We start from the raw sequence: 22,130 nt of genomic DNA, 5'->3' as shown, positions 1-22,130 counted from the left end.
CCTTGATTTCAGAGGGCTTAGACTGGACATAGGATAGCCATGGACATAGGACTGGACATAGGTTAGCAACTGGACAAAAGGTAGCCCTGCAGCTCTGGTCAGTGGCTGAATCCAGGTCTCTTCCCCTTGCTGTCCAAGAAAAGATTCAGAAGGATTCTTGCAGACCATCTAGTGTGATGTATCCCTCTGATATCCCGTTAACTAGCTCAGCTACTCCCCAGAATTGGCTTGTAGGGCCTTGGTCCCTCTGGCCTCACCTGGACATGGTCACTCTGAGTAGCCAGCCACAATCCCTGAGGTGCCCTCTGCTCTTGTTCCCAGGTATGCGCCTCAAGGTGTGATTTGTTCAAGACACACACAAAGGTATAGGAAAAGGAACACTCTGCAAAAATAAGGATTCCAAACAGGACCCGTTACTTCTGCTCCAGGCCCCACAAAAAGACACGTACAACAACATAAGATCATCATTTTAATGCCCAGTTACAGTAAGTCAGGCTTATTATTCAGGGTAATGGAGACATTTGAACAAGGTCAGAGAAATACAATTCAACTCTGTAGGAGAACTTAAACGTAGCCCTGGGCCGACACTTAATTCTGAGCAGCGAGCGAATTCAGAGCAGTGCGTGAGGAAACCCTGGAAGTGACAGAGGGAAAGGGTTAAGGAGGGGAGAGGGGGTGGGGCAGGGGCATGGGCGTAACGCCAACGGGGCAGGGTGGGGCGCAAAGCCCCAGGCAGAGTGGCAGCAGAAGCGTGGCCAGGCCGCAGAGGGAGCGTTCCAGGACGGGCGGTGCTGCAACAGGGGCACAGCGTGCGTGCCCTGGGAGGAGTTTCCCCTTGCTCCGCCTCTGTGGCAGGGCCTGTCATCTGATCGTGGCCCACCGATCCTGGGGAGGAGGGTTAAAGAGGGGAAGGGTGGGGGAAGGAGATGGGGAAGAGCTCCTTTATCCGGTCATGGCCCAACCACCCTGAGGAGGGGGAGGGGAGGGCTAGGGATAGGGAAGGGGGCACATCCTGTGGTCACGGCACACCCACACTGGGGGAAAGGGGAGGGAGGGGAGGGGAAGGGGAAGGGAGCTGGCTTGCTTACAGTTAGGCTTGCCATCCTCCAGGTGCAGCCTGGAGATCTCCCAGTAGTACAATTGGTCTCCAAACAATAGAGATCAGAAGGAAAAAAAACTGATTTGGAGTGCAGGCTGTATGGCATCATGCCCCACTGAAGTCCTTTCCCTCCTCAAATTCTGCCCTCTGGAAGCTCCACAGGTCCCCCCACCCACTGGCAGGGTGTGTGGGGAGGGTTGCCAGCTCCAGACTTGGAATCTCCTGGAGATTTGGGGGTGGACCCTGGTCAGGACGGGGACCTCAGTGGAGCACAAGGCCAGAGAGTCCAACCTCCAAATTTCATCCCTGAGTGGCAATACTGAAAGATCCCCAGCCCCACCTGGAGGCTGGCATCCCTGACCCCCATGGAGTTGTAAACTGTGGGGGTGGGCGGGGGTGGGAATATATCTGGAAATTTAGGGGTGGAACTTGGGGAGAGTGGGTTGGAAGAGTGGGGCCCGTATTGGGGTGGGGGGTCATTGACCCCACCCTCCAAAGCAACCCTATTCTGCAGGGCAACTGTTCTCTGCAACCTTGTCTAGGAATTCCAGCCCCTGCTGGCAACTCTCTGTTTGGGTTTGAATCTTAAGTCAACAAATGGATTTTGTAGTTGATTATAGTTGATTAGCTGTGCAGTTGACTAGCGCTCGCCCAGCGTTTGGGCCCCACTGCTGCTGCCTGAATCACTATTGACGTTAGTTTCTTTGTCCATAGTTTCATCCAGGGTACTAGGAATGGAAGGGTGTCCAGCAGAACCGGCTTCATGTTAGGTTTTGAATTTTAAGTCAACAAATGGATTTTGTATGGTTGATTAGTAGTGTTTATTGAAAAGTATTAGAATATTAAAGTTTGGTAAACCCAGTTCCGGGGAAATCTGGCTTTCATTATTCCTTTTATTTGTTTTTTTTTTATTTTCAGATTTATATCCTGCCCTGTCCCCGCAGGACTCAGTAAGGTCCCCCCACCCCCCCGCAAATTTTAAAGAAATTATGAAAAATAGCCCCAGGAGTTAAGATGCCCCAAAGTTAATGGTAAATAGTAAAAAAGAGTGATTTATTTTCCTACCCCCACAAGATAATGGATATGATTCTATTTTTCATGAGATCGGAGCATTAGGAAAAAGTCTAATTATTTATAAAGTTTATAAAGTCTTAAAGAAAAGATTAAGAAAAGAATGTCCCAGATGGCAGTGATATATATTACAGGCTGATTATACATATTACATACATACATATATCTTTTAATAATATTTGATTTATAATATTAAATAATTATAATGAAAAAGGAATATATTTTAATTATTTAAATTCAATCCCCCTGACATTCTCCTGCCAGCAGAGTGCTAGCATGGCACATGGCGTGGCATATGGCAGGGTGGGTGGGTGGGTGTGAAGATCCCTCCTGTCTGATGAAGCTCTCTGGGCAATCTTGAGCCAATCAATCCTGCCTGGTCTTCCCTACCTCCAGTAGCTACAAGGGGGCAGGGGGGCGCACGTTGCACTGGGCATGCGCCTGGGGGGTGAGAAAATCGCCCCCCAACACTGACCCCTTCTCCCTCGCCCCGCCCTGCCTCGCTAGGCCTGGTCCCACCCACCACCCTGGCCTGTTTTCTGCTGGCAGAAAGCTGTTTTCTGCCGGCTGGAAAAGATAAGGGGGGGGGGGGGCGTGAGGAGAGGGGCTGCAGGGGAGGGGCAGGGTCACGAGGGGTGGGGGCGGGTGTAGAAAACACTGAGTCCGCCCTGGGCGCTCTCCTATTCAGCTGCACCTCTGCCTACCTCACAGGGTTATCATGAAGATAACAGAGAGGAGCAAAAATCCATGTACGCAGCTCCTTGGATGAAGGACAGCAGGTGGAAACTGCAAGCCGGGAGAATCTGTCCTTCTTTATGTTTCTGCTCCAGCAACAGACTTTTCTGTAACACGACTCGGGCTCCAACCCCCAGAACTGGGCACGGCTTCTTCTGCGGTTCCTGTCAGAACTGATAATTGCTAGAAACCCAAATAACAAGGAAGCCTGGAAAAGCCAAGAAACCTTTGGAGACACCAAAGAACTAAGTGAAACATCGTTATATGGGCTGGCTGGCTGGTGGGTCCTGGGGGAACAATCCTGAGCTACCTGCAGCCAGTGGGGATCTCTGACTGCTCTCAAAAGCCCAGTTCTGGGAAGATGGGGAGGGAGTCCAAGAGAGGGGTCAGCGGCACCAGTGGCTAAACTAACAGCAAAGCCCATCTCTTCTTCAGACTCTTGCAGGTGGCAGGAAAGGCTGCCTCTCCTATGGGGATGTCATGGCCGTGGGGCCGAGGATGGGGACTGTGTCGGACGTGCTTTCCTCAGCCAGGCTCCCAGCGTTGTCTTGGACAGAGAGGACAATGTTCACGGCCTTCTGTTGCAAGTACACCTGCCGCCTCACCGTCGTTCTATTGGAAGAGTTCACCACACCTTCCTGGCCCTGGCAACCTCTGAGGATGCTCTGTACATATCCAAGGAGGGTGCCCCGTTGCCCTCTGTGTGATCCTCCGGGGAAAGTGTATGTCCGCTCTGTGTCGTCAACACTTGTCTCGGCTGCGGAAGCACCACAGGTGTCAGAGCACTGGTCCAACGGTCCACTGGCCGCTGTTTCTTTGTGCCGCTTGCTGAGTAGGAAGTAGGCCAAGCCAGTCAGCACCAACATTGTCCCTGCAGAAGGTAGAAGTGTGGGAGAGTTGGAAAGTGAGCATTGGGGTGGGGGAGGCTGGGAAGGCGAGGCTTGGGGGGAAGGCAGGGGGGTCTTGCTGGGCTAGCAGAGCAGCAATGTCAAGGCACCCCTGCTCGACTAGCCAGGATCTGGGCGGGGTGAGAGTTTGGAGGCCAGAGCCCTGGACAGGAGGGTGGGGTTGTTTGTTGGGGCAGGGTGTGGGTGGCTGGGGGAATGGGGAGGCCTGTCGGGAGGGCAGCTGGGCGGCCCCCTCCTGAGCACAACTGTGCACCCTCAGCTAATGGGTGCGCCTGTATGCCCACTGGCTGAGATCTTGTCATCACAACATTAGTGAATGATATAGGGCAGGGGTAGGGAACCTGCGGCTCTCCAGATGTTCAGGAACTACAATTCCCATCAGCCTCTGTCAGCATGGCCAATTGGCCATGCTGGTAGGGGCTGATGGGAATTGTAGTTCCTGAACATCTGGAGAGCCGCAGGTTCCCTACCCCTGATATAGGGTAAGATATCCCATTGAAAACCCAGGCGGTTGCAAATCCCTCCCCTCTTCATTCTGGGCTAGCTCAGCCCTCTCGGCTTCACTGTGAACTTAGTGCAGTCAGAGCTGCCTCCCACGGCTGTTTAACATTTATTGGGCCTTTCCCCACTCTCCACGATCCCCCCTATGCCACGCGCCCGGGTGTCCCCAGGACCCCGCACTCTGCATGGGGTCATCAAAAGGTGCCATTTACAAGAGCCCCAGGGATGCCTCGCGCTGAGGGGGCACGACAGCAGCAGCGTTGGGGCGGCTGCGCTGTCGCCGCCCCTGTCGTGGGGAGTGCCGGGGGAGGAGAGTAGCGTGGGGCTTAAGGTAAGTGGGGAAAGGGCCTTTGTGGGAATTTTCAGTTTAGCACAGGAAGCAGGACAGAGACTGGGAGTGACGGGTGCAAAACTGGTGGTGCCTCTCGGCCAGCACTGAGCAAGGTTGCCCTCTTAAACTTGGGCAGGAGGGTGCAGGGAGAGGGGAACTCACACTGGGAAATACCTAGGGTTTCTGGGAAAGGCACAGTTTGCGGGGTGGGGGGGGAGGACTCTCAGCAGGATATCATGCCAGAGTCCACTCCCAGACCAGCTGTTTCCTCCATGGGAAGTTATCTCTGTCTACTGGCTGTACTTCTAGGACCGTGGTGGCGAACCTTTGGCACTCCAGATGTTATGGACTACAATTGGCCATGCTGGCAGGGGCTGATGGGAATTGTAGTCCATAACATCTGGAGTGCCAAAGGTTCGCCACCACTGTTCTAGGAGATCCGAAGGGTGGCAACCTTAAAGCCTTTACCCTGCGTCAGGGCAGAGAAAAGATGGCCATACCTTAGAGTGTGTTCCTATCAGGGATGCCAACCTCCAGGCGGGAACTGGAGATCCCTTGGAATTACACCTCATCCCTAGAATACAAAGATCTGTTCCCTTGGAGAAAATGGATTCTTTACGGGTTGGACTGTCTGGCACTGCACCCAACTACGGTTTCTTTCCTCTCCAGGGTCCATCTCCAAGTCTTTAGGAGTTTTTCAACCTGGATCTGGCCACCCTACAAACCCCAAACCCCCTCCCCCCTCCCAGGGAACCTGGTAACCCTCGTTCCTTTGCCTATCCAAAAATTCTCTATTTTCCTGCAGCCAGTTAGAAGGAAACAACACTTTGAAATATTCCTGTTAGCCACTGGCCCTCTTACCTGGGATGGTGACATGCCAGACGAGCACAGGGTGCAGGAAGCAAGCGACCGACAGCAGCACATACGTCAGGAACTTCTGGAAGGCCCTGCAGCGCCTGACCTCCTTCCAGCAGGCGTGCATCGAGAATCTCACTGGGAGGCTGAAGTGAGAGCAGTCGGGGTCAGACTGTGTGCTCATCTGGAAAATTCCGTTAAATCACTGTGTACATTCAATGCTCCCTTTCATAGATATTGGGCCTGCCCACACAATTTATTTAAAACACGTTGAGGCAAGAAATAAAACTTTTCCTCCCTGGAGTTCCCCGTTGTTTTCATCCCAAAACATTTTATTTCCAGCCTCAAAATGTTTTAAATGAATCCCCTTTTTAAATAAAATAATGAGGCTGAAACGTCTTCAGGACATTTTCATTTGCTGTGCGAATCTCTTTAAAATGTTTTACAAGCCCCTCTGCCATTCCCAAACTTGTTCCTCGGTGCCATTTTGCGAGCTCACTCTCCATCCCATTCACCTGATTATTAAAACATTTATTTATTTATGCTTAATTTTAGGAGATAATCTTCGATGTATCAAGTATACAAAGCACAGAGAATCAATTCAGTTTCCAAAATCTTTAATGGCAGAAGACACAGAGGCTGTGAAGCAATGAAGCATCAATTCATCAACAAACTCCAAAAAAAAGGGGGGGGGAGCCATGTAATGGCAGCCACGAATCATTTCCAGGGGGTCGGTGAGGACAAAAGGGGGGGGGGGATTGAAAACATTTAACAAACTTTTACAAACGTTTTAGGAGATTCGTGCAGAAAGGGCCATTGTTTTACGAGGTTACCATTCAGTGTATGTTCCACATCTGAACTCTTTCATAAGACTGTTTGGCAGCCAGTTGAAGAGGCAGAGGGCTCAAAATGACAGATGACATTTGATATTGTGACACAACTTTCAAGGAGCTTGATTAAAGACTAGAAAGTACATCACATGAAATATGTGAAGTCCGCTTAAAATGAACAAAGCAAATACAATTTTAGCAGTGGCGTAGCTTCCACAGGGACATGTGGGGACATGTGTCCCGGGTGCCTGCCAATTAGTCACATGGGGGCGCAAAATGGCCCCCCACACAAGCAGCCTGGGAGCAGGAAGCAGCGCGGCTGCGGCTGGAGAGCTCCAGCTGTGGCCACACTTCTTCCCACTCAGAGCAGGCTGCTCGGTCTCTTGGCTTAAAAAAACCCCGCCGAAGCTGGAGATTGGAGTGTCCCTCTCAGAGAGGGGTGCTCCAGCCTCCACCCTCCTCCTCCTTTGCACTTTTTTATAAGCCAAGAGAAGGTCCCTTTTTTCTTGAAGCTGAGAGAGGGTCCCTCTCTCAGCTTAAAAAAAAAAGCACCGAGGCTGGAGGCTGGAGACTTCCTCTCAGAGAGAGCGGGGTGTTCCAGCATCCCTCCTCCTCCTCTGCACTTTTTTTTAAGCTGAGAGAGGGTCCTTTTTTTGCCAGCCTCCTCCCCATCCCCAGCACGCCTCCCTGCCCATGGATCACAGGGGCTCATTCTGCACATGCAGAATAATGCACTTTCAAACTGCTCTCAGTGCTCTTTGAAGCAGTGTGGAATAGCAAAATCCACTTGCAAACAGTTGTGAAAGTGGTTTGAAAACGCATTATTTTGCCTGTGCGGAAGGGGCCTGGGTTAAGATTAGTGTCATACAGGAAAACAAATGAAAGCCATTCGGAAGTTCCTTTTGGGGTCCTTTTATTTTAATATTTTTTCTCAGTGGTAATAAAACATTTTGAAAGCATCAAAAAATATTTCTGCTGTGTGGCATGCACCATTGCTGTGTCCAGATTTGTGAGTTGGGGCATGTTCTATAATGTAATGGTGACTTTGAAATTACCTGGTGGAAAAAATCATTGTTTGGCCGTGGTGCGGGAGGGCGACCACACCCCGTACATGGGGGTGGGGTGCAAAACTCAGATTTTGCCCCGGGCTCTATTTTTCCTAACGACACCTCTGAATTTTAAAGGACACATTCTGGCAAAATGTTATCAGTGGATGGAACAGAAATAGTGAGTGAGCTCCCAAAGGAACCTGGTGGGCCACTGCGAGTAGCAGAGTGCTGGACTAGATGGACTCTGGTCTGATCCAGCAGGCTAGTTCTTATGTTCTTATGTTCTTAAATAAGCCAACACAGAGTGCCTGCAAACGAGAGCATGTCTAGCCTTTGCATGTTTGATTTTGTAGGAATTTTCCATTTGGCATTGAAACAAGACAGGCTGGGAGTGACTGGCGGAGAACTGGTGGTGCCAGTTTTCAGCAAGGTCTCCGAAGGGCACTGGCCAAAGGGGCTCTATTAGGTGGGAGGGGGAGGGGGGGCGGGAACTCACGTGGAGCAGGCTGCCAGGAGCACGCTGGCGAAATACGCAGCTTCGTACACTGAAACGGCCACTCCTGAAAAACTGAAGCAAGAGAACTCGTGAACAGAGGAAGCAGTTTCTGCTCATTCTCAGTAGCACCAGCAGGTTATGCAGAGCACGGAAGGGATGCAGCCTAGGGTTGTAATCGGCACTGGATACATCGGGCAAGATTCAAAAACCAAGAGCAAAGAAGTGGAGTAGAGTCAGGGGAGCTAGCCTTGCCAACTTCCTGGTTGGTCCTGGAGGTTTTCCAGAATCACAACTGATCTCCAAGCTACAAAGCTCAGTTCCCCTGGAGCAAACGGCTGCTCCAGTCGTGTGTAGATTCAGTGGCTCCCTCCCCCCCTCCCTCAGACTTCACCCCAGATCGCCAGGAAGTCCCCAGCCCAGGGCTGGAAGTCCCGTCAGGAGCAGACAGGGTTTGATAGCCGACTGGACTTTAAAGCTGTCCCAGGCATAAAATGTTCCGAAGGGCCAGAAACCTAACAAAACTCTGGAAACTCAACAGGTTGGGCTGAATAAGGTGGAGGGCGGACCCAGAATGTGATGATTCAGGACAGAATTGACTGTCACATGACAGAATTTACTGCCAAAGGGCATACTGACGGAGCAAAGGGCGCCTTAAATTGCTCTTCCCCCCCCCACCTTTATTTTGACCCTGGAACAAATCTGTCAGGCAGGCCGGGTTGCCAACTTCCAGGTGAGGCCTGGCTGTGTCCCACTATTACACCTGATCTCCAAACGACAGAGGAGGAAACAGATGCTTTGGTGGGTGGACTGCACGGCTTTATACCCCACTGAGGCCCCCCCGCTTCCAAAACTATGGCCTATTCATGCCCCAGCCCCAAATCTCCAGGAATTTCCCAATCTGGAGCTGGCAACGGTAGGCACAGGGGTCGTGTTCCCTGGTCGGTCCAATAAGACACGGTTATTGAAGAGATGTTTTATTGATTGACAGCATTCACGTCAGAAGCATGATCATTGGTTCACCGGCAAGACTGGATTCTGGCACGCAAAGCACTCAGCAGCCGTCCTACACACCTGGCATTCCTGAAGCACTGCAAGAGTTCCCCGAGCCAGTGTCCTTGCCACGACCACCTCCTGCCCCCCCCTCCTTTGAAGCCCGCAGCAAAGCAAACCAAGCAACTGCCTAAAAGAGAAGGGCAAGTAAGGGAGGGGTCGGAGCAGCTGAGAGGCAGGGAACGTCAGAGGAGCTCCAGGTGTCACGGCCAGCCAGGGAGACGGGGCAAGGACTGGCCAGAAGGGACCAGGACTTGACTGTAGGGTTAAGCTGAAATGGAGGGAGGGGGGTGAGCGGCCCAATGCATTTCAGGCCAACTCCAGGCTCTTTGGCGCCCTCAGTGAATAACTGAGTCACCCCACCACGCCCCAGGGAAGACACTGCCCTCCTCTGTCCTTCCCCCACTCCTACTGCTCTCCTTGGGGCAGGGATGGATGGCCACCGTGCCAGGCCTTCCAGCAGGGTCTAACTGGGAGGCAAACAGGGTCCGGGAAAAGGTCCCCACCACCAGACTCCCCGCCCACTGCTGTCCATCCGCAGAAGAGAGGGGGGAAGAGGAAGAGCGCCTGACTGTGTCCTTCTGACGGAGAGAGCAGCTCATTTCCCGGGGTGGCTGCAGGGTTGCCAGCTTCAAGGTGGCGGCTGGAGTTCTTCCACTACTACAACGGATCTCATTCCCCCTGGAGAAAATGGTCGCTCTAAGGTGAATTCAATGACATTATACGCCTCCCCTCCCCAGCCCTCAGGCTCCACCCTCCAAATCTCCAGTAATTTCCCAATTCAGAGCTGACAGCCGGAGGTGGGTGGGGTACAAGAGGGCGAGGTTTAGTGCCCCTCCATCTCGGGTGCCCTGGCAATTGCACTGGTGGGCCTCAGGAATGGGATGTTCCTGGGTCCCAAAGCAGAGTGGAAATTGGAACCCAGGCTTTTCCTGCGCTTGCCCAGTACCGGTCACCACTACACCACAACTGGGTCTTTGCTGGTTAAATTATATAAAGATTGGCTATAAAAACCAAAAATATAAGTCCATTTGGAAAAGCATAAAAAGTGACAAATCGATAGTTATATAAGAAGTAGAAGAGAAGGAGAAGAGAAGAAGAGTTTGGATTTATATCCCCCCTTTCTCTCCTGTAGGAGACTCCAAGGGGCTTACAATCTCCTTGCCCTTTCCCCCTCACAACAAACACCCTGTGAGGTGGGTGGGGCTGAGAGAACTCTGAGAAGCTGTGACTAGCCCAAGGTCACCCAGCTGGCGTGAGTGGAAGTGTACAGGCTAATCTGAATTCCCCAGATAAGCCTCCACAGCTCAAGTGGCAGAGCAGGGAATCAAACCCGGTTCCTCCAAATTAGATACACGAGCTCTTAACCTCCTACGCCACTGCTGCTCCCTGTGGCAGCAAGAGTTTGACACTTGTCTTAACTGTAAGGAGTCTCCAAGGGGCTTACAAACTCCTTTCCCCTTGGTTGTGGTGGGCTTTCTGGGCTGTGTGGCCGTGGTCTGGTGGATCTTGTTCCTAACGTTTCGCCTGCATCTGTGGCTGCCATCTTCAGAGGTGTATCACAGAGGTTCAAAGCCTTCGACAATACACACCTTATGAGGTAAGCGGGGCTGAGAGAGTTATTTGAGAATTGTGGTAGATTCCGCACAGGCGTAGGATGTCATATAAGCCATTTGGAGGAGGGGGAACTTCACACAGGTCCCATTCTCAAAATGAATTTGGTCTGTTTTATTCCCCTCAACCTGGAACTTTTGAAAATTGCTAAATCAGTGATCAGCGATCAATATCGGGTTGGAGGCACTCCAGCGCGAACACCACAGGCAGGAGGCGTGTTATTTTCCTCCTTTCCAGCAGTTCTCTTCAGGTTCTGCACCATCAGGAAGAATCTGTACAGGTTGGTCAACATGTGGTGGGCAGATTCCCTGAACTCCTGACAGTGTACAAAGTCCCCCAGGTCTGTTTTCTCCCCGTGGCAGCAAGTATGATCGCCATATAGATCTACAGTAGAGGTGGCCAACCTATGGTGCTCCAGATGTTTATGGACTACAATTCCCATCAACCCCTGCCAGCATGGCCAATTGGCTGGGCTGATGGGAATTCTAGTCCACAAATATCTGGAGCACCAATAGGTTGGCCATCTCTGATCTACAGCAGCACATTTATTATTGCCTGATCATCGCAGGGAGGTCCCTTTTTCTTTTTCTTTTGTGTGTTGCATGTTGCAAAGCTACACAGGTACAGCCGATTGGATTGTGGGGCAATCGGCATGGCTGCGGGCGTTCATTTTTGTATGCCTGCGCAGTTACCCATGTGTTGCAATAAATTTATTTTAAAAGAGAAGCTTCTCCATGCAAAGGCGCAAAAGCAACCAGGATTGTTCCCATGGGCTCCGATTGCTGCCTGGACGGGTGACGGGCACACGTGTAAATAGGAAAAAGGGAAACAGGCTCCTCCATAGTGACTGCAACCCATAATACATATACTGTGCAAAATCCACTGGCACAAGGTCACCCAGCAGGGTTCATGTGGAGAAGTGGGGAAACAAACCTGGTGCACCAGGTCAGAGTCTGCAGCTCATATGAAGGAGTGGGGAATCAAACCCTGTTCTCCAGATTAGAGTGCACCATTCATGTGGAGGAGTGGGGAATTAAACCTGATTGTTCAGATTGGAGTCCATTGCTCTTAACCACCATACCATTCTGGTTCTTCTAATAGTACATTTCTCCGAATACTTTGATATGCTAGCATTTTCAATTAAATTGTCCTGACCTAGATGGCCCAAGTTAGCCCAACTGCACTAGATCCTTTTATTAAATATTGCAATGATAGTTAATTATATTCTAGTGTAAAATATTCCTTTAATGTGGCATAAGTCATGGATCTGATTTATTATGTTTAAATTTGTGAAATAATAAGGAAGGAGAATTGTATCCCCGTATTAAGCCTAAAAGGTTGGTTCAGATAGCCATTTTGCAGTGGAGGTCAACATGATGCCAAAATGAATTTAAAAATTATTTTTATTCCTGGTCATGTCAACATTTTGGTACTTTTTAAATGGGAAAAATTGGGGTTGCCAACAGGCCTGGAGAAACAATGGCCTTTCCCCCACTTACCTTAAGCCCCGCGCTACTCTCCGCAAGTAGCGCGGGGTCCCACTGCACTCCCCACGTCAGGGGCGGCAACAGTGCAGCCGCCCCGACGCTACCGCTCTTGCGCCCGCTCAGCGCGCTGCATCCCTGGCGCTGGCGAAAATGGCGCCTTTGGATGACCCCGCGCAGAGCGTGAGGTCGTGGGGACGCCCGGACGCACGCCAGGGATGCAGCGCGCTCAGAGCAGCGCGCAGCGACGGCGGCAGCAGGAGAAGTGGGGAAAGGCCCAATGACCTGTCCTTTAATAGAGATTTAATGTGTATAACTAGGCAGCTGAAGTTTTACACTGCATACAGGTAAAATAACATCACCTGTCAGATGGTAACCTGTTAAGCCTCTCTTATAGGGGCAAGATGTGTTTGTTTGTTGGGCTGATTGTTTGGTTTGAGGGCAGTTGACAAGCCCACTGCTCCAGCATACCAGGCTGGGTACATATCCCCAGGCAGACTAAGCGAGGACAGACCCAGGCCGATTATACACAGCTGCTCTGCCGTGCAGCAAGGGAAAGTTTCCTGCGTGGCAGAGATTTCTGTACAGACACGCTTACACAAACAGCCCCACTGATCCAGGAAGTCCTGCGGTTAGCGAGAACAGGGAAACCCCAAAGTTTCCTCTCACTTTGGGGTTTCCTCCTCCTGCCTCACTCCCCTGTCCAAGCCAAGAATGAAGATTGTCATTTTTTAAAAAAACACTTTTAATGTAATATTAATGTTCTTTATATTGATATTGCGCTGGCTGTTTCCATTCTGTTTGTCTGTTAGGGAAATGTTGGCCACTGACAGCCGCCATTTCCCTACAAAACGAACAGAATGGAAGCAGCCAGCACAATATCAATATAAAGAATATTGATTTTATATTTAAAGGGCTAGAAGAAACACCCAAAAGGGCAATCTTCATTCTTGGCTTGGATGGGGGAGCAAATTGGAAGTTGGGGGCAGGCAAGCTGCGCAAGCTGTGCAGTGGGCAGCATGGAAACTCCTCATGTGCAAACAAGGAGACGCAAGGAGACCCCACTGTGAAGGCACTGTGGGGCAAGAAGCAGGGCAGGAAGTGGCGCATGCATAACGGGGCCCAGAGTGGGCAGTATTCTCCCGGAAAATAAATGCCTTGGAACATGGCACATGTATTCCAAGAACCACATGCATGACATTCCAAATGTGTAGCACTGCCCGCTCTGGGATGGGAAATACCTGGAGATTTTGGGGAGGGGCTCCAGTGAAGTATAAAGCCATAGAGTCTACCCTCCAAGGCAGCCATTTTCTCCAGGAGAACTCATCTCTGTAATCTGAAGAGCAATTGTAAAGTCAGGAAATCTCCCGGTTCCATTTGGGGGATGACAACCGTACAAATGTCCCTTTTTACCTCCAGCAATTATCTGGAACCACAACAGTCTCTGCATAACAAGCTGCCCAAACCACAGTCGAATCAAACACTACGTGATTGTGCAAAGGCTTGCATGAGCTCATAGAAAGGGAACAGATGAGGTCCTTACCCTTACAGCCAAAAGTTTAATTGGATAGTTCTAGGTGGCTGGAGAGCCATGGAGCCCCCCCCCCTCCCCCACAGGCAGATTCATACTCACAGCAAGTAGACGGCCAGGCTTTTGAACTGCCCCTGCAGCAACGTCTGGGCCCCCACCCCAATGAGCACTGCAACATGAAAGAAAGCAGAGCAGGGGATCAGATGTTCAGGAAGAGCTTTCTTTATATTCTGTCAGTACTTAACACAAAAGCTTTGCAAGGTAGGTCACAGCTGGAGAGAAACTAAGAGAACCTCTTTTAACATTCTATGGACTGGAAACAGTCACTTTACATTTCCAGTTCCAATAAAGGAGATGCCAAAGACTGCAGCAACTATCAGACCATCACATTAATTTCTCATGCAAATAAAGTGATGCTCAAAATCATAAAATCATAGAATCTTACAACAAAGACTTTTATCATACATGGAATGAGAAATTTCAGATGTTCAAGCTGGATTCAAAAGAGAAGGAGGAAAGGGTGACGGTAAGGGTGGGTTCTGGGTCCAACGCCCCCCCCCCATTACATGTCCAAAGCTCCGCGCCCGTTTGTGTTTTTTATTTTTAAGTGTTTTTTTTCCCAGTTTTTGGCCTGCAGGAGATGCCGTTTTTGAGGCTACCAGCACCAAAATTTCACGGATTTTTCAGGAGACTTTCCTGATGATACCACCCAAGTTTGGTGAGGTTTGATTCAGGGGGCCGAAAGGGGGTGCCCCATCCCCCATAGTTTCCAATAGGAGCTAATAGAAGATGGGGGCTACACCTTTGAGGGTCCATAACTTTGGATCCCCTAACCTAAACCAAAATTCACCAAACCTGGGCGGTATTATCAGGACAGTCTCCTGAAGATACCCTGAAAGTTTGGTGCTGCTAGCTTAAACCCCTGACAGCAGGCACCCCCCAAATTTCCCCAGATTCCCCTTTTAAATCCACCCCGTTCAGCATGGATTCAAAGGGAGAATCTGAGGTCCCAAGTTTAAACATTGAAAGTGATGCTGTTTCAGGGTGGGGGATAATCCACCCCAAAATAGCATCACTTTCAATGTTGTTTTAACTGGGGACCCCAGATTCTCCCTTTAAGGTGGATTTAAAAGAAGAATCTGGGCTCAGTTTAAACACCATTGAAAGTAATGCTGTTTGGGGGTGGATTCCAGCATCACAGCAGCTGTCCCACAAAACTCAGGTTTTTCACTGGGCTCCATTTCCCCTAGCTACGCCTCTGCCCGGAGAGGAAGGTAGAAGGGACTGCCAGGTGCCAACTTGGAGCACAGCCGGTGGGAGGGAGGCGGGCAAGGGAGTCTGCCATCCCTGGCCTCGGAGAGCTGCTTTAAGAACATAAGAACAAGCCTGCTGGATCAGACCAGAGTCCATCTAGTCCAGCACTCTGCTACTCGCAGTGGCCCACCAGGTGCCTTTGGGAGCTCACATACAGGATGTGAAAGCAATGGCCTTCTGCTGCTGCTGCTGCTCTTGAGCACCCGGTCTGCTAAGGCATTTGCAATCTCAGATCAAGGAGGATCAAGACTGGTAGCCATAGATCGATCTCTCCTCCATAAACGCTGCAGCCTCTCCTCATAAGGAACAAAGACAGTCCAGAAAATGGCAGATGAATTCACAAATCTCCTGTAATCTTTATCCTGAACAGGGTGTTGCTCTAGGAATCTTTGGAGACTGTAGTAAAATTACAGGAGTTTGGAGAGCTACCCTCCATCCCTTCAGGGTTTTCCCCAGAAGTGGTAAAGTGTGGCACACAAAACTGAGATTAAAATAAAAAATTATCCCATGCTCAGAGAGGCAGCGGGCCAGGCCAGCTAGTGAGAGCCCTACATGAAGAGGTAGGGCATTGGTTTCTCCAGGTGCTTGGCGACCTTATATTCCATCTGTTCCTCTTTTTCCAATGGAGCCAAGGAACACAGCACCCTTTGCTCCCATGAATTTAGCATCTGTTCATTCTTGAGGCAATTTTGGCAAGGTATGGCTCTGTGACCACAGCTGGGCCAGATGTTAAGCACTACACTTAAACAGGACATCTGGCCCTGGGTGTTCTAGTGTATCCGTATTAGGGTTAATCATAAAATGCATCCTCTTTATGTAAAAACGAACATCTTCCAGATCACAGTCAACCAATGGATACAGTTCTACGGCCTGTCTTTATTCTTCACCCCCACCCACCCCCCGCAGCCTGCAAAGCCAGCCAAGAGGAAAGGAGGGGGGAGGGGGAAGAGAGCCCATCATGTTAATGAATAGCTGTAACCACAGCAATAATACCACCTTATTGAAATACCAGAAATGCGCAAAAGAGAGAGCCGGGATTAGGATTCGTAATAAGCTTTGCCCGGTCCTAGATAGACGTAGTTCAGAAGGAATGTGTTGGCCTTTCCAAGAGACCCAGACACTGTTGTTGCTGCTGCCGCCAGGCACCTTGGGCTCCACTTCCCTCAAGACTGAAGCCCGAAAAAAGGACTCTTCTGGCCAGAGGGGCCTGCAGCACGGAAGAGCTGCTTGGCTCTACTGCCTGCCCCCAGCAGCCCTCCTTAGTGACCCCAGGAACCTTCAGACCAGGTGACTGCAGTGAATCAACTCTCGCACCACAGGACAGAAACATTTGCGGTGCAAAACATGTAAGCTGCATTAAGTGGCACCATGAAGACCAACATGTTATTCCACTGCGAGCTTTGGCAGACTAAAGCTGAGAGTTGTGAGATAAAGGTCTGCTGATGTCACAGGGAGAAGTCAGATGATAATTATACTGAATACTCATGACACTATCAATAGTCCTCTAAATAGTCCTCTCATCTATGCAGCAGTGGCGTAGGAGGTTAAGAGCTCGTGTATCTAATCTGGAGGAACCGGGTTTGATTCCCAGCTCTGCCGCCTGAGCTGTGGAGGCTTATCTGGGGAATTCAGATTAGCCTGTGCACTCCCACACATGCCAGCTGGGTGACCTTGGGCTAGTCACAGCTTCTTGGAGCTCTCTCAGTCCCACCCACCTCACAGGGTGTTTGTTGTGAGGGGGGAAGGGCAAGGAGGTTGTCAGCCCCTTTGAGTACCCTGCAGGAGAGAAAGGGGGGATATAAATCCAAACTCTTCTTCTTCTTCTTCTACCATTAGGAATCATACCATCTGCTGAAATGTGTATTATGTGCCTTGCATGTGCATGCAAACACCCACACATACACACAAGACTCGCCCTATGGTGGTGATCCCGTCTCCAGCTCCCATCCCATGTGTGTGGTAAATGCCACCAAACTGCTTCCAAATTAACAGAAGTTCTAAGATTTTGCTGCTGTCTGGAAGACACTGGTGATAGCCAGCAGGATGCCCTGGGGAACTCTGTGAGAAAGGATGTCCGGTACATGTCAACACATTTTCTGGCTGGAAGTGATGCTGACATAGAGACACGCTGCCTTTTCCCTCATGCCCAGACCCCAAAGTTTCCCCGGATGTTGCAGGCATTCACCTGGCAGGACTACATCACACACACACGCACGCACAAACAAACGAACAAACGAAAATGAATGTAGGCATGAACAATCCGCTTAATGTAAAATGTAGGCGAGCTGCTGGCTTTCTTTTCTTGCTTCCCTTCTCCAGTTACATTTTAGTCATCATCACCCCCAGCGTGGAAGAAACTGGCGGCTGATAATCCTGAGAGGTCAGTTCTCTACCTGAGTCCCCAAGAAAAAGCCTGAGAACCTGAGCATGTCAAGGCCAAAGTTTGAGACCTGCCAAGGAGGAGGAGGAGGATGTTTCTGCCACATGGCCCTGGTGCTCTCGTGGCTACTGTGAAGGCCAGACAGGCCATTGGCAGCGGCAACAGAAATTCCACACAGTGAGAAGAAGCAGAATTTGGATTCATACCCCGCCTTTCTCTCCTGTAAGATGACTCAAGGTGGCATATAAACTTCCTTTCCCTGCCTCTCCCCACAACAGACACCTTGTGAGGTAGGTGGGACTGAGAGAGTTCTGAGAGAACAGTGACTGGCCCAAGAACACCCAGCAGGCTTCATATGGAGGAGCAGGGAAACAAATCCAGTTCACCAGATAAGCGCCCATTGCTCTTGGAGAGGAGTGGGGAATCAAACCTGGTTCTCCAGATTCAAGTCCACTGCTCTTAACCACTACACTACACTGGCTCCTTAACCATTATATCATGCTGGTGTATTTCCCCAGACTTTTCCTGTTCCAGCACCCTGAAGCCAATCTCTACTTTGTGACCCTGGAGGGCTTTTCCGCACATTCCTTAACCGACAATGGACATTGTGCTGTTGCAGTGGCGTGTTTGCCTAGGGACAAGGGGTACCCCATGTCCCCGGGCACGCCTCCCATTTGGTCACGAGGGAGCACCAAAATTTCAGGGTAGTTTGTGTGTTTTTTCCATTTTTAGTGTTTTTTGCATTCTGGCCTGCAGGGGGCGCATTTTTAAAGCTAGCGGCATCAAAATTTCAGGGTATCATCCAGAGACTGTCCTGATGATACCGTGTTTCCCCGAATATAAGACAGTGTCTTATATTAATTTTTGCTCCCAAAGATGTGCTATGTCTTATTTTCAGGGGATGTCTTACTTATCCTGTGTTCTGTTCGTCGGGCATGCTTCCAAACAAAAAACTTTGCTATGTCTTACTTTCGGGGGATGCCTTATATTTCACACTTCAGCAAAACCTCTACTATGTCTTATTTTTCGGGGATGTCTTATATTAGGGGAAACAGGGTACCACCCAAGTTTGGTGAGGGTTTTTGTGAGGACCCCAGATTCTCCCTTTAAGCTGGATTTAGAAGAAGAATCTGAGCTCCTTGGTTTAAACACCATTGAAAGTGACGCTGTTTGGGGGTGGATTCCACTGGAGGTGTTTTGTGAGAGATGCTGCTGACATTTGTTTGGTAAATGTTTTGCTGGGGGTGATTTGTGAGAGATTTACATGCTTAATACCCACTTGCACTGGCTTGGCACTGTTTCTCAGGCTAACAACCTACCTCATAGGGTTGGTGTGAGAACAAAATTAGGAAAGAGAGTTGGTAGGGAGAGAGCCATGTATGTTTTGCTGGAGGTGGGAGGTGATTTGTGAGCTGGTGCAAAAAATCATGGTTTGGTCATGGTGGGGGAGGGCGGCTGCCCATATGGGGGGGGGGGGGCGCCAGCTCAGGTTTTGTCCCCGGGCTCCAGTTTGCCTAGATCCACCTCTGTGCTGTTGGATTATAGCAGTATCATTACTGGTGGGGGGAGGGGGGTGGAATTTGGAAATAAACCTTTGGTTGCCCAGAGGTGAGTAACGGTAACCACATGGACCTGTGGTGGGGGGTGAAGGTGGAAATGACTCTGATATGGGTGGGACCAGCTCTCCAGTCCACCGTGAGAGGCCTGCCAACCTCCAGGTAGATGAATCAACCATGAGGCTCCTCTCAAACCCTGCCTTCCCCAGGCCCCACTGCCAGATCTCCAGGAATTTCCTAAACTGGAGTTGACCATCTTAAATGTCACCCAGTCTGACGTTTCCAAAAACATCACAGTGACACAGGAAATGTCATCGCAAGGCCAAGGAAAATCTAAAAGGTGCAGGAACACACCACAAGACGGTGTGGAAGCAAGAGGGGGAAGCCTGCTTCACATTAACAGTTCAGACAGTTGGAGAAAAGAGGAAAAAAGAACCAACGTGGAAGCAGCAGCCACGCAGTGGACACACCCCGGGGAACAGCAGCCCCCTTGGCAGAGCTCCACACACCCCTGGACAGCCCACGGCATGTGGGCAGGGAGCCATTTTGGATACTACACAATTCATAAAGAATATAATGAAAATTAATTACATTTTAAAAACAGGAACAAAAATGGGAGGTGACATTTTTTGTGCTGGTCTACTGTCCTTGCATTTGAATTTATTTTGTTCTACTTCGTCCGGGTTCAAAAATTCTCTGAATGGGACCAAAGATTCCACTGCGGTCTAGATTTTGTTAATAGAATTACCAGAAGCAACAGAAATCTCTGGTCCCATTAATCACATTATTTCCCAACCACCCCAGCTGTATGTGCTCTGCCAAGCGACGTGTGAGGTCAGCTCGCCTCGCCTGGGGGAAAGCTACGAGGTCTCTTCTTCAGCACCTGTCCAGAAGGGCCTGGCATTAAATTAGCCAGGAGAAACTCATGATTCTTCCTGACAAACCACACGCACACCCCAGGCAGACCTCCAGTGGAGCGCCTGGAAGAAAGAGTCCGTGTTGGGGTGTGACCAGATGGGCAGGAGAGGCACGTCCTTCTTTTGCTTCCACCTCAGCAAGCAGGTGCCTTTTCTAGTACCCGTGCCCCAAACTAGGTTGCCAGCAGTGGGTTGGGGAAATCCTGGAGATCTGGGGACTGGAGCCCGAGGCAGCCAGAGTTTGGGGTGGGTAGGGGCCTCACTGTGGTGTAGTGGTCGAGAGCGGCAGACTCTGATCTAGAGAACTGGGCTTGAGTTCCCACTCCTCCACATGAGCAGCGGTGGATTCTTATCTGGTGAACTGGATTTGTTTCCCCACTCCTGCACATGAAGCCTACTGGGTGACCTTGGACCACTCACAGTTCTCTCCCAGAACTCTCTCGGCCCCACTGACCTCACAATAGGTCTTTTGTGGGGGGAGGAAGGGAAAGGAGCCTGCAAGCCACCATGAGACTCCTTACAGGACAGAAAGGTGGGCTATAAATCCAAACTCTTCTTCTTGATGCCATAGCGTCCCACTCTATGGAGAAGTGCAGAGATCAGTTGTAGTTTCAGGAATTCTTTATATACGCTTTATATACTGCCAGGAATGGTCCCATTTAACAATAATGGCACAGATATACATCCAACCATCCATGGACTTTTCAGAGCAAGAGCATCTTCATCCCCAGCTATGTGTCACCGAGTCGTCTGAGAATCCTCAGGAACCGCATGCGGACAAGTGGGGGTTTTCAGTGGGAGAGCACTTAGCAGAAGTGATTACCCCGCTCTTTCAAAGATGTGAGTAACATTGGAGGAACTATGCCATTGGGTCCATGCAATGATATTTTCATGAATGTGTCTAGCACTGTAAAAGTAACATAAGCATGTGGTTGCAAAAGGACGGATGAATCAAATCTAAAAAACCCTACGCATTTTGAATCCAGTGACTAAATATATGCACATTTTAATGGAATTCTCCAGACCTCACCTCTGCTTATGGGGTGCTGGCAGACAGCTTTTGATGATCCCTGCTGCCCCCCTGTAGAGTGCCAACACCCTCATGAAAGGAAACCTAGTATGGGGTGGGGGGGACTACATGCACAAGTTTGTTTAGCTCATCCTCTCACTTGCCTCTCTCCACCCCACCACCCCCAAGTTAGATTTAATGTAACCAAGACAAGAATTGGACAGGACGAAGCGGTGGTCTTGTCAACAGTCCAGGGAAGAAGGTGACACACGGCTGTCGGCCTCACCTGCTCCGGTGGCGACCCCCAGCAGACGGCACGTCAAGTCCAGGGCGGTCCAAAAAGCAGCCTGCTTCATGCTTGCGAGGGAAGAACGTCTTCTGGCTTCTGGTGGGGCCCCCGACGTTGGACCTGCCTCCGCTCAGCCTGGGAGAGCTTCAAACACCTGGGTCTTCCCTAAGATGTACCGCGCAGAACAGGGCCCCGGGGACGTGCCATGTTGCCGCTCAGAACTAGTCTGCACCACTCCGGAGGGGCTGCCCAGCACTGCTGTTGCCCACATTAATGATTACCAGGCAGGTGTGGAGTCTCCACCGGGGCCCGAACATTCCCGTCTTCTTCCTCCTGCATTTCAAAGCAGGGCAACCCACCCCAGGCACACAGAGGCATTGTTGCTATGGGGCCTCCCTCCAGGGCAGATTAATTGCTATGGATGGGAATCAGGAGCTGAAGACTTGGCCGGCTGCTTTGCAGGGTTCTGGGCAGCTGGCAACGTTGCTCCCTCTGGAGAATTGCAGGGGGCGGGGGGGCATTGAGGCAGGGCCCTCCCCTCGGCAGCTGGTGGCCAGAGTGCAGCACGTGGCCACGCCAGGGGGAAGGAAGCCTGTGGTTTGTTGGAGATGGTGGAACTCCAGAAAACAGAGCTTATTGCAAGTTTTTATTGGATTCGATCACGAAAGTTCAAATTTACATTAGAGTGAGGTCAGGCCTGGAGACCCCTTGGAATTGCAGCTGATCTCCAGGTGACAGAGGCCAGTCCCCCTGGAATGAATGGCTGCCTTGGAAGGTGGATTCTGGGGCACTGTTCTCTGTGGTAGCGTATTTGCAAAGGGACGAGGGGTACCCTCTGTCCCCGGGCGCCACTAATCTGGTCACGTGAGGGGCACAAAATACCCGCCCCCCATGACCAGGAAGACGGCAAGGACTTCTTGCTGCCTCATTGTCTTTGGGTACCCTCAACCCCACCCTTGTTGTCATCGACACCGATTAGAGATGGCCATTCTTAACCACTGCGCCACTCTGGCTCTTTACTACCAGTACTTGGCTTGACTTTAAATTCAAATTAGACAAATACATGGAAGACCGTTGGTCACAACAGCTAATCAGAACCATCCTATTCAGA

General features: G+C 50.5%; 1 protein-coding gene across 1 annotated transcript; it reads right to left on the bottom strand.

The window, feature by feature from the left end:
* Positions 1 to 456: 456 nt before the first annotated feature.
* Positions 457 to 21,480, bottom strand: TMEM72 (transmembrane protein 72). The gene is made up of 5 exons (XM_048505032.1): positions 21,017 to 21,480; positions 13,657 to 13,723; positions 7,876 to 7,947; positions 5,507 to 5,646; positions 457 to 3,776 (listed from the first exon to the last, which is right to left on the bottom strand). The coding sequence occupies exons 1-5, from the start codon at positions 21,084 to 21,086 to the stop codon at positions 3,373 to 3,375; spliced, it is 753 nt and encodes a 250-aa protein (XP_048360989.1). The 5' UTR covers positions 21,087 to 21,480; the 3' UTR covers positions 457 to 3,372.
* Between the last annotated feature and the right edge of the window lie 650 nt (positions 21,481 to 22,130).

Source organism: Sphaerodactylus townsendi, linkage group LG08 (genome assembly GCF_021028975.2).
Source record: "Sphaerodactylus townsendi isolate TG3544 linkage group LG08, MPM_Stown_v2.3, whole genome shotgun sequence".
Classification (NCBI taxonomy): domain Eukaryota; kingdom Metazoa; phylum Chordata; class Lepidosauria; order Squamata; family Sphaerodactylidae; genus Sphaerodactylus; species Sphaerodactylus townsendi.
The sequence above is the reverse complement of the archived record's forward strand: the minus strand, read 5'-3'. Positions and strand labels throughout refer to the sequence as shown.